Genomic DNA, 13,068 nt, shown 5'->3' with positions numbered 1-13,068 from the left:
AAGGGAAAGGTGGCCCCCCCCCCCCCCCCCCCATTGCCATGCCGTCATTTCTATTCCACCCTGCTCCTCCTGGGATTTGGGGCACATACATACTTTTCAAGTTGCCAGATATGGGACTCAAATCATAGTCAGCCACATAAGAGTCCAGCACCTTTAACCACCATACCACCTGCTGGCCCCTCAAATATTTATAGACGTGAAACCCACAGATAGAGAGGGCCAACTGATCTGATAACATACATCCATATATGACTCATAATGGATATCCATATATTTTCTCACAGTCTTCTTTACTAGACCATTACATTTTCAAAAACAGGAACTATATCTTATTTATAAGTACATCTCTGTACATGTTTGTAAAACAAAGCAATTTTTTAAAGAATTATTTATTATTTAATTTTATTTAGTCATTCTTTTTATTATTTTTATTATCTTACCAGAGAGAGACAGAGAAAGAGAGAGAGAGAGAGAGAAAGAGAGAAATCAAGTCACCAGGTCTGGGACTCACACTGTAGTCGGCCATGTGGGAGTGTCCTGCACCTTAACCACCCCCAGAACATTTCTTTTGTGTTTTTTAAATTGTTTTATTTAACTTTATTTATTTATTCATTCATTTATTTCAATTTGACGAGAGAGAGAGAGAGAAAGCAAGCCACCAGGTCCAGGATTTGAACCACAGTCAGTCATGTGGGAGTCCAACACCGCTAACCACCAAGCCACCTGCCAGCCCCAGCAATTTGTTTTTAAAGAATTATTTGATTTAACTATTTTTTTCCTGAGAGGTTTTTGCTATAGGGCACGTGCACTGGCCAGAAAGACAGAGAAAGACATAGAGACAGAAAGCAAAATATCGCCCCCAAGGGGGATGGCCACCCCGCACTCTCTTCTCCTCCATTTTCCTCTCAGAATCTTGTGTACACATGCACATGTGCCCGTTGTGAGTTTAAGCCACCAGGTCGGGGATTCGAACCACGGTTGACTATATGGGCGTCCAATGACATAATCATTACACCAAACTGATGGCCCCTGTTTTATTTAACTTTCTCCTTCCCTCCCTCCCTCCCTCCCTCTCTTTCTTTCTTTCTCTTCTTCTTTCTTTCTTTAAATTGACCAGAGAGGGACAGAATGAGAGAGAGAGAATGAAAGTGAGAAAGCAAGCCACCAGGTCCAGGACTCAAACTGCAGTCGGCCATGTGGGAGTCTAGTGCTTTTAACCACCATGCCACCTGCCGGCCCCACACAAAACAATTTTTAAGAATTTTTTTAATTTGGGGAACTGGCAGATGGTGTAATGATCACATCGCTGGACTCCCACATAGTCAACCGCAGTTCGACTCCTGGAGCCGGTGGTTTAAAATTACATTTGGTACATGTACGTGTGTGTCCAAGATCCTAAAAGAAGAATGGAGAAGGAATTGTGGCATGACCATACCCCCAGGGGATGATCTCTGGATTTCTATCTCTCTTTCTCTCTCTGTCTCTCTGATGAGCACATACACCCTATAGCAAAAATCTCTCAAAAATTTTTTTAAAAACTTTAAAGAATTGTTTTATTTTATTAATTATTATTATTGGGGCTGGCAGGTGGCGTGGTGGTTAAGGGCACTGGACTCCCACATGGCCAACCACAGTTCGAGTCCCGGTCCTGGCAGCTTGCTTTCTCTCTCATCCTCTGTCCCTCTCAGTCAAATTAAAATAATTAAAGTTAAATAAAACAATCCTTAAAAAATTATTTTTATTATTATTTAGAGGGATATTTTTGCACTCACCAGAGAGACAGAAAGTGAGAAATCACCCCCCTGGAGGGGATGGCCACACTGCGATCCCTTGTCCTCCATTCTCCTCTTGGGATTTTGGGCATGCACACACTTGCACCTGGCATAAGGCATGCTTAACCACTGGGTCCAGGACTCGAACCGCAGTTGGCTACATAGCAGTCCAGCAATATAACCATTACACCATATGCTGGTCCCTTTATTTATTATTATATTTGCTATAGGGGGACCAGCAGTTGGTGTAATGACTATGTCACTGAACTCCCACGTAGTAGACCGCGGTTCAAGTCTTGGACCTAGTGGCTTAAACTCACACTGGGTGTGTGTGCCCAGGATCCTGAGAGAGAATGGAGAAGGGATTGTGGCATGGCCATCTCCCCTGGGGGGTGATTTCTAGCTTTCTGTCTCTTTCTGGCAAGTGCATGCACCCTACAGCAAAACATTTTTTTAATAAATAAATAAATAAAATAAATTTGTTATAGGGCACATGTGCTCACACAGAGAAAATGATGGAGAGAGAAAGTGAGAAAACAAGTTGCCAGATCTGGGACTTGAACTACAGTCAGGCATGTGGGAGTCCAGCACCCCAACCACTATGCCACCCACTGGCCCAGAAAAATTTTTTAAATAATTTTTTGAATTATTTTTAATTTATTTTTATTTTATTTATTTGTTTATTTATTTTGCTATAGGGCGCGTGCACTCACCAGAAAGACAGGGAAAGGGAGAAATCACCCCCCAGGGGATATGGTTACTCCACAATCCCTTCTCCTCCATTCTCCTCTTGGGATCTTGGGCACGAGCACACACGTACCCGGTGTGAGCTTAAGCCATCAGGTCTGGGACTCGAACCACAGTCGACTATGTGTGAGTCCAGAGACGTAGCCATTACGCTAACTGCAGGTCATTATTATTATTTTCCAGCTTGATCAGAGAGAAAGAGGGAAAGTAAGCCACCAGGTCTGGGACTTCAACCACGGTCAGCCATGTGGGAGTCCAGTGCCTTTAACCACCAAGCCAGTCCCTAAAAATAACTTTTTTTTAAGAATTATTTTATTTAACTTTATTTATTTATTAATTTTAATTTGACCAGAGAAGGTCAGAGAGAAAGAGAGAGAGGGAAGAGAGAGAGGGAAAGTGAGAAAGCAAGCTTCCAGGTCTGGGACTTGAACCACAATCACCCATGTGGAAGTCCAGCACCCTTAACCTTGACACAGCCAGTCCCTAAAAATAACTTTTTTTTAAGAATTATTTTATTTAACTTTATTTATTTATTAATTTTAATTTGACCAGAGAAGGTCAGAGAGAAAGAGAGAGAGGGAAGAGAGAGAGGGAAAGTGAGAAAGCAAGCTTCCAGGTCTGGGACTTGAACCACAATCACCCATGTGGAAGTCCAGCACCCTTAACCTTGACACCATCTGTCAGCCCCTAAAAATTATTTTTCAGAGGTTTTTGCCTTAGGGTTCATGTGTTCACAGGGGTTGGGGGGAGAGACAAAAACAGTCAGAGGGAAAATGAGAAATTACCCCACAGGGAGGATGGCCATGCCAGACTCCTTTCTCCTACACTCTCCCCCTAGGTTCTTGGGCATGCATGCACACATACTCGGCCTGAGTTTCAAGCCACTGGGTCTAGGCTTTGAACCATGGCCGGCCATGTAGAAATCTAGCAAAGTAATTGCTATGCCATCTGCTGGCACCTAAAAATTATTTTTGTTCTTATTGTTTACTTATTTTTATTTATTTTGAGAGAGAAAGAAAGAGAGACAGATACTAATCCCAACAGGGCCTTCCTGTCACCATCCACCTCCAGTTTCAATTGGCATGCCCAGGGAAGTCACAGGATGTGAACCCATAACCTTTCCCATGTAGGTTCACTTGCAGTCCCACTGTACCACCACCTGGCCTCACAAAACAGATTTTTCTTTTTAAAGAATGATTTTATTTAACTTTATTTATTTATTTTAATTTGACCAGAGAGGGTCAGAGTGAAAGAAAGAGAACGAAAGTGAGAAAGCAAGCTGCCATTTTCAGGACTTGAACCACAGTCAGCCATATGGGAGTTCAGCACCCCAACCATCACGCCATCTGCCAGCCCCTATTGTTACTTTTAATTGGACTAGAAAGAGAGAGAGAGAGAAAGCAAGCTGCCAGGCCTGGAACTTGAATCATGGCCAGCCATGTGGAAGTCCAGCGCCTTCACCACCATCCCACCTGCTAGCCCCTACATTTTTTTCTTTGTTCATTGTAGAGCACATGATTGGCACCCTTAAAATTGAGAGGGAGAAGGAGGGAGGGAGAGAGCTATGCACACGCTCCACACGGTCTAATCACACAGATCCCCTTCCCTCGGTCTTCCAGCCCGCTGGATCTTGGGCACTAGCCCACATGCCCGGTGCGTTTAACAGCAGAGCAGGCCAAGGATTTAAACCGGAGTGGCCATGTGAGAGCTGAGTGCCTTGGCGCAGTGCGTTCCTGCAGCACCACAGAGCCACCCCTACTTGTTGACATTTTTTATGCCCTCGGAGGTGCCACATGAGCCAAGATTTTTGCCTGTTTGTTCATTACTGCATCTCCAGTACCTAAAATGAAGCCAGAACACAGAGTGGCTCTCAGGATCTTGCGAGTACCAGGCACCTGCTCCCTTCTCCCAGCTCTGGGGAAAGCCAAAGATGGAGTAGACGGCCTGGGCTCTGAGCACCCTCGGGCTGGAGTTGGGCTCTGCCACCAGGTTCCTGTGGAGTGTCATTCTGGAGAGAATCTGGTGCACAGAAGAGTATGAGCTTGGGATCTGCTCATCAGCTGCGTGGCTTTGACCAACTACATAACCTTTGAAGCTTTCGTTTTCTTTTCTCTTTGTTTAGAGGTTTTGCCATAGGATGTGTGTGCTTTCTGGAAAGAGGGACAGAGACAATAAGAGGGAAAGTGAGAAATCACCACCACCCCCCCCGGGGGAAATGACCACTACCATCCCTCCTCCTGGGATTTTGGGCACGGATGCACATGCATGTTCACATGTACCTGGCGTGATTCTTTTATTTATTCATTTATATTTTATTTTTATTTTATATATATAAATTTTTAGAGGTTTTTGCGATACGGCACGTGTGCTCGCCAGACAGACTGAGAGAGACAACGAGATAGAAAGTGAGAAATCACCCCCCAGAGGGGATGGCCACGCTGCAATCCCTTCTCCTCCATTCTCCTCTCGGGATCTTGGGCATGCACAATATATATATATTAAGAATTGCTTTATTTATTTTACTCATTTATTTTTAAATTTGATGAATGAGAGAGAGAAGAGAGAGGGAAAGTGAGAAAGCAAGCCGCCAGGTCCAGGACTTGAACTGTGGTTGGCCATGTGGGAGTCTAATGCCCTTAACTATCACTCCACCTGACAGCCCCTGGCAAGGAACCAGGACTCAAACTGCAATCGACCATTCGGGAATTCAGTAGCATAATCAGTACACCACCTGCTGGCCCCTTCTTATTTAAAAAAAAAAAAAAATTTAAATTTTATTATCATTATTGTTATTTTAGAGAGAGATTTTTGCTATAGGGCACATGCGCTCTCCGGAGAGACAGAAAGCAAGAAAGGACTCTGCAGGCGGGATACAGTCCCTTCTCCTCCATTCTCTTCTCAGGATTTTGGGCATGCATATACACATGTCCCATGTGAGTTTTAAGTTACTGGGTCGAGGCCTCGAACAGGGTCGACTACATGGGAGTCCAGCGACATAACCATTGTGCTATCTGCTGGTCCCTATTATTATTAATTTTTAGTTTGCTATAGGGTATATACATTCACCAATGAGAGAAAGAGAAAATGAGAAAGCAAGTTGCCAGGTCCAGGGTTCAAACCGCAGTCAGCCAGGTTGGAATCCAGCATTTTAATGACTATGCCACCTGCTTACCCCAGAAGCTTTAGTTTTCTTTCTTTCTTTCTTTGTTTCTTTGTTTCTTTCTCTTTTTTTTTGAGAGGTTTTGCTATAGAGGGTATGCACTCGCCAGAAAGACAGAGAGAGACAGAGAGACAGAAAGCAAGACATCACCCCCTAGGAGGGATGGCCACGCCGCAATCCCTTCTCCTCCATTCTCCTCTCAGGATCTTGGGCACGCACGCACATGTGCCCAGCGTGAGTTTAAGCCACTGGGTCTGGGACTCAAACTGTAGACGACTACATGGGAGTCCAGAGATATAGCCATTACACCAACTGCTGTCCTGTTATTATATTTTAATTTGACCAGAGAGAGACAGAGACAGAGAGACAGAATGAGAAAGGGAGAAAGCAAGGTGCCAAGTCCGGGATTCGAACTGTAGTAGGCCATGCAGGAATCCAGCACCTTTAGCCACCATGCCACCTGCTGGCCCCCAATTTTTTTTTTTTGAGTGAGAGATTTCTGCTATAGGGCAGGTGTGCACTTGCTGGAGAGACAGAGAGACAGAAAGAAGAAATCACCACCCAGCAAGGATGGCCATGCTGCAATCTCTTCTCTTCCATTCTCCTCTTGGGATGTTGGGGACACACATGCACCCAGTAAGTTTTTTTTTTTTAATTTAGAATTTTTTAAATTTGGGAACCAGCAGTTAGTATAATGGCTATGTCGCTGGACTCCCATGTAGTCGATCGCAGTTTGAGTCCCGGACCCGGTGGCTTAAAACTCACGCTGGGCGCGTGTGCATGTGTGCCCAAGATCCTGAGAGGAGAATGGAGGAGAAGGGATTGCAGCGTGGCCATCCCCCCTGGGGGGTGATTTCTCACTTTCTGTCTCTCTGTCTCTGTGTGTGTGTGTGTGTGTGTGTGTATGTGTATTTTTTAATGACCAGAGGACACATCAGCTCGTTGGAGAGAGACAGAGAGGGAGAGAAAGTGAGAAAGCACCTCCTGTGGGGAATGCTCACACCCCAATCCCTTCTCCATCTCTCTCTCTTTTCAGGATTTTGGGCATGCATGCATACATACCTGGCATGTTTCTTAATCTGCTGGGTCTGGGACTGAAACCACAGAGTTGTCCATGTAGGTTTCAACCACATTAACTATCACACCAAAGGCTGGTCCCCCAAGTTTTTTTCTTTTAGGGTTTTTTTGTCTTAGGGCACATGCACTTGCAGGAGAGCAAGAGAGACAGACACAGTGAGAGGGAAAGTAATAAATCGCCCTCCAGGGGGATGGCCATACTGCAACCATTTTTCTCCACTCTCTTTCCTTGATCTTGGGCACACATACACACATGCACCGGCATGAGTTTCAAGCTGGGTCTAGAGCTTAAATTGCAGTTGGCCATGTGGGAGTCCAGCAATGCAACTGCCACGCAATCTGCTCCCCGACCCCGAAGTGTTTTTTTTTTAAGAATTATTTTATTTAATTTTATTTATTCTGATTTGGGCAGAGAGAAGAGACAGAGAGAGAGACAGCGAGAAAGCAAGCTGCCAGGTCCAGAACTCAAACCATGGTTGGCCATGTGGCAGTCCAGCAGTCCAGTGCCCTCAACCACCATGCTACCTGCCGGCATCCAAGTATTTTTTATTACCAGAGGTGTGTGTGCTTGCCGGAGAGATTCAGAGAGATGGGTTGGGGGAGAGAAGAGGGAGAAAGCACTCCCCACTGGGGCAAGATCACACTGTCATCTCTTCTCTTTCATTTCTCCATTTTATCTGGATTACGGGCATGCTTGCACACACACAACCTGTGCCTAATTTTTAAATTTTTATTATTTTATTTAACTTTATTTATTCATTCATTTATTTATTTCAGTTTGACCAGAGAGGGATAGAGAGAGAGAGAGAAAGCAAGCTGCCAGGTCCAGGACTTGAACTGCAGTCAGCCATGTGGGAGTCCAGCACCCTTAACCACCACGCCACTTGCCGACCCCCCCTAATTTGTTTTCAAGTCGCTGGCAGGATTCGAGCTGCAGTTGACTATGCGGGATAAAGCTCCCTTAACCACTAGGCTGCAGGCCGGCCCTAAATATACCAATTTCTAAATTTGGAAAAGTCAAAAAAATGTTTTAAAAGACCTCTTTTCTTTAGTTTTGAAAGTGTGTGTGTGTATGTGTGTGTGTGTGCACGCGCGTGCATCTGTGTGTGTGACAGTTGTGCTAGCCAGAGAGACAGCAAGGGGAGAAAGTGAGGGAGAAAACTCCTGTGAATGAGATATGGTCATGCTATAACCCTTTCACCTTTATTTCTCCACCTACTCGGGATTTGGGTGCCTGGAGCCTGTTTTTCAACCCAAACAGGTAAGATTCTAACCATGTGGTGAGCCATTTGACCGCCAACTCCCCTAACCACTAGGCCACAGAACTGCCCTTGAAACTAATTTTGTTTGTTTGTTTGCTATAGGGCATGTGTACTCCCTGGAGGGAGGGAATGAGAGAAATTACCTCTAGAGAGTATGTCCATGCTGCAATCCCCTCTCCTCTGGTTTTCTCTCTGGATTTTGGGCATACCCACTCAACATGTGTTTTTCAAGCCATGGTCCAGATCTTGAACAGCATAGTCAGCTATGTGGGATCCAGCTGCCCTAACCACCATGCCACTGGCTGGCCCCAAAGCCAACTTTTTAAAAGTAAAAATACCCTGGGGGGGGGATTGGTTGGCCGTGCAGCTGCCTAACTCCAGGCCCAGCAGTGCCCACTCAACACGGGAAGGGGGAGCCCTCCCCGGCCTGTGACCAAGGGCTGGTTGAGGTTGAGATGGATGGCTGACATCTGTGTGCTATATCTCTCTCTCTAACTCTCGCTGGCTCATGGAGGAAATAAATGAATACAAATTTTAAAAAGATCCCCTGAAGGCCAAATGAGGTATTTCTGTGGGCTAGATTTGACCTTGGGTTACGAATTTTCCACTAATGGTTGTCCAAAAGGTGACACCCTTAGTTAGCCTCTTGCACTTATGCAAAACCTTCAAGGTAAAACCTTTCTGTAAAAGGTTCACAGCCCATCTTTGTGAGACTCCAAGTGTGTACAACGTTGGCACACAGTAGGTACGCTACACAATTAACTGAAGCGGTAGCTTGAACGGCTGATTTCAGAAGCATGTATTTAAGGAACATGATATCCCAGAGGCCGGGACACTGGGAAGGCGAGAACAGAGAAAGAAAGCAAAGAGAAGATTTAAAAAAAAAAAAAAAAAGACGGAAAGGAAGAGGTGAGGAGGCAAGAGGGTCCGCCCTCCAGGCGGGGCGCCAGCGAGAGGCCCAGGCCGGGGCGGGAGCGCACGTGGCCTATTTCGGGCGGAGCAGGCGCGCCTGGCTGCACAGGAGACCTCCGAGCCAGCCACGAGAGAAGATCCGGGCGGGTAGGTTAGAACCCGGCCGCAGGGACCTTCCACACCGCGCGGGGGCTGCTCAGGGTCCCCGGGAGTTGCGGAAAAGCGGAAGGCGCTGGGTGTGGGGTGGCAGCCCTCCCCCCGGCAGTTTGGGCCAGACGCCTGGGTCCTCTGGGCTCCTCCCCTGGAGGCGGGGCTAGACGGTCGGACCAATGATCGGTCGTCCCTGGGGCCCCGCCCCCTCCCCGCCCCCGGAGCCGCGGCCTCCCAGAGTGCCCAACCGCCCGGCGCCCAGGCCTGGGGCAGCTCGAGCGCCGAACCTTCGGCTGGTGAGTGCGTATCCTCCCCCCCGGGGTCTCCGCCCCGATCCCGCCTCCAGCCCGTGCCCTAGAGCTCACGGTCGCCGACCCAAGCGCCAGGGAGTGACTCAGCTTGGGGAGGGTGATGACTCGCGGGGGCAGGAGATTCGAACTATTCAAGGCCTTGAATGCCGGGATGAGGGGGGTGAACGGGTGTCCCCGGAATTGGTCCCCAGCCAGTGCCGGGGCGTGGGACTGGACCGTGGTGGACTGGAGCGAGCCAGACTCGTAGTCCAGGACAGGGCGGCAGAAGCCGCGGATCGGCTGCACCGCCTTGCCTGGGCCAAGGGCCATGGGGGGGCGGGGACGGGTCCTGAGCTTCTGACCCAGCTCCCGGTCTCAGGACACCAAGATGCCTGGCGAGCAGCAGGCAGAGGAGGAGGAGGAGGAAGAGATGCAGGAGGAGATGGTGCTGCTGGTGAAGGGTGAGGAGGATGAGGGTGAAGAGAAGTACGAAGTGGTGAAACTCAAGATCCCCGTGGACAACAAGGAGGTATGTGTCACATACACACTGGGGCCTGTTGCCCCCAAACCTGGTTCAGGCCCAGCCACCCTCAGACAGAAGCTAGGATTCCTGCCTGAATCCCAGACCTAGAATCTTGGAGTCGGCCCCACTGCCCAGGCTTCCGTCATACAGATGTGTCACCTCCTATGTGTGCCAGGCTCTGCTGGAGCCTAAAGGCTGTCCTTGAGTCCCCATGGGACTTGATATCCAGCAGGATTAGACGACAGTAATCACTCAGTTACAATCCTGTGTGATGGCACAGAGCGGTGAAGCCCCAGGGGTGGGACCTTAGTTCAGGCCTAAGGGTGGGGTCAGGTTAGGCAACAGGAGCAGCATTACTGTGTGCCAGGCACTGTTCGAAGCTCCTCGATTCTATGATCTAGGTAGTATTTATTCCATTTTACAGGTTAGGACGTCGAGACAGACCCAGGCCAGTGTGATGACTAGCCCAAGGTCTCCAAGTTAGTAAGGAATGGCTTATCTAAGACTGGTAGGAGTCTGAGGGCTGAAGTGGAGTGATTCCCCCAGGCAGAAGAAATGGCCCATTTAGAGGCTCAGAGCAGTGAGTGGCGACTGCGAGCAATGAAGGCGGGTGACTCAGTTATGCTGCAGTGTGGATGAGAGGGGTGTGGGTTGGCAGACCACTACCGAGTGTGGGTTTTATCTTGAGGGCATTTGAAGGTTTTTAGGAGGTCAGAATATGAGTTCGATTTCCCCATCCAAGATCCTAACTTCTACCAGGTGTGTTTCCATTTCCCAGAACCCCACAGGACTCTGGCTTTCCTCAGCCTGAGCAGCCCGGAGTCCAGCTGGAGGGCTCCTGCCTGGCCAGGTTTCAGCTCCCAGGTTTTGAGGAAAGAAAGTTCTGCTGCCCCCTAGTGGGCATGGTGGGTCCTAGGAGGAGAGGACTAGTCCTTAGGCCTCCTCTTCCCTTCTAAATAACTAGTTCTATTTTTCTCTGACTTCCTTGGCCCATCATCCTGGCTCAGCCTGCCTCTTCTGGCCCAGTGGATCCTCTGATCTCCACCTTCAGACTTTAAGTTAAAAACACAGATTCCAGAGCTTAGAGTGGACTTCCAACTCTATCACTTCCCAGCTATTCGGTTTTGGGCAAGTTTCTTAACCTCTCTATGCCTCAGTTTCCTCATTTGTAAAAGGGAAATCATAACAGCACCTGGTTGGAGTTGTGAAGATTGAATACTCATAAAGGGGTTAGAACTGTGTCTGGCACAAAATAAGCAATACGTAAGTAGTTGCTATTATTATTTATTCTCCCTAAAGTTCATAACCCTGGCCTAGGTCATCCTTCTGTAGATTTTTTTCTACTCATTTGTATCAAAAGCCTTTCTAGGCTGAACTCTGAGAGCTGGAGTTGAACAGGGAAACCAACATGGAGATATAGACAAAGGATTGAGATAAACTACTCCAAGCAGTAGGGAAGGCTTGATGGAGATGAGTTTGTTTTCTTTTTTTCTTTTTAGAGAGATTGTTTGCTATAGGGCACGTGCACTTGCCGGAGGTACAGAAAGCGAGAAATCATCCTCCAGAGGGAATGGCCACACCACAGTCCCTTCTCTTCCATTCTCCTCTTGGGTTTTGGGCGTGCGCGCGCACACACACACACACACACACACACACACACACACACATGCCTGTGAGTTTTAAGCCACCAGATCCAGGACTTGAACTGCAGTTGATTATGTGTGAGTCCAGAGTCCAGCGATATAACTATTATGCCATCTGCTAGTGCCTTTATTTAATTAATTTATTTATTTAAGTTTATTGATCTGTATCTTCCATGAGAGGTAGGGGACCCCCAGCAGGTACCTCTAGGCTCAGCCAACTCAGATCGCAGGCATCTACACTTGCCTGTTTGTGGAGGTCCAGGGACTTCCCAGGTGGGTCTGGTTGCATTACTAAAAGATTTAGACTGCTGTAAGGTACAGGAGAGGGAGTTTTGACTTGGACCTTGAAGGCTTAGTGGAGTATGGCAAATGAAGGAGGAAGAAGGGCCTTCTTGAGGAAGAAATGGCAAACAAAAACAAAGAGCCAGAAGAGATGAGACTAGAAAGGTAGATGGGATCAGAGAGTGACGAGCCTCTGCAGCCCGCATAGGTAGGAATTTGGATGGACTGCGTTAGGTTATGTGGTGCTATCAGAAGCCTTAAATCGGGGGGCGGGGGGACAGGACTGGATTTTCTGTCTTGGAGACTCACTGGCTATTATGGGGAGACCTGGCCAGGTAAGGCTGTAGCCTGCTCTAAGGCAATAACAGCAGTGGTGGGGAGGGGGAGATGTTTGAGAACTCCCATTAGACTGGCAGGAGCTGAGGGGGCCGAGGGGAGTTTGGTACGACTTGTCCTGAAAGGTTAGTCGGGCCAGTATGTAAATGGTATCACGTACCAGTAAATGCTAACTCCATCATTTGCCAACCGTGCCTCAGCTTTCTCATCTGTGAGATGGGATAATGAAATAAGACCCTTGAATGCCAGGGTGTCAGAAATGTCAGCTGGGTGACTGGATTTGGAGGGGGAGAATGGAATCGAGGACCACACACACATATCCTGTGAACATTTAGCACTATGTCCACGGAATAGCTCATTAATGTACTGTGTGGCCTCCTCGGGCTTCCTTTCTTTATAAATTAGTGATCCTGAAAGTACCTTTTGGTGCTGATGTTCTGTGACGTTCAGCTGTCACTAGTCTCAAAGCAAGACCAGAATAGGTCTTAATTATGCTGCATTTGGAGGCTGGAATATACTCTCTGCCTGTCAAAATCTAATCTGTGAGGAATAGAAAAGCTTTTCTCAGGGACCTCCGTGCATATCCCAGTCTGTCTATCTTGGGCTTGATGAACCCTTGAGTAGTTTTCCGTTTCCCTCAGGATGAAGACTCGGCTCTTAAGGCTGGCATTCAGAGCTCTTCACCATCTGACCTCATGTCCTTCTGGCATCCGTAAACACAATGCCTGTCCCATGCCCCAGCTTCAAGCAGACCATTCAAAAAGGGTCAGCCCTTTTCCACCTACATTCTGTAGGAGTAGCTCTTCTCTCTTCCAGATCAGGTTTCTTATATTTTTTAATTACAAGATCAGATTTCCTTTTCTTTTTTTTTTTTTTTTTTTTTTTTTTAAGGTTTGCTTCCTTTTTTTTTATAC

At 47.4% G+C, this 13,068-nt stretch overlaps 1 protein-coding gene across 1 annotated transcript in view; it reads left to right on the top strand.

Moving 5' to 3' along the window:
* Positions 1-13,068, top strand: part of LOC102470393 (zinc finger protein 48) — a 38,689-nt gene that overhangs the window by 17,209 nt on the left and 8,412 nt on the right. Inside the window, exons 3-4 of the mRNA XM_006148163.3 lie at positions 9,248-9,376; positions 9,750-9,899. Of these exons, the coding sequence (XP_006148225.2) occupies positions 9,248-9,376; positions 9,750-9,899 (279 nt within the window). The remainder of the gene's footprint in view (positions 1-9,247; positions 9,377-9,749; positions 9,900-13,068) is intronic.

Source organism: Tupaia chinensis, unplaced genomic scaffold (assembly GCF_000334495.1).
Source record: "Tupaia chinensis unplaced genomic scaffold, TupChi_1.0 Scaffold000231_1, whole genome shotgun sequence".
NCBI classification, from domain to species: Eukaryota; Metazoa; Chordata; class Mammalia; order Scandentia; family Tupaiidae; genus Tupaia; species Tupaia belangeri.
Note: the sequence above shows the minus strand (reverse complement) of the source record. Positions and strands in the feature narration are given on the sequence as shown.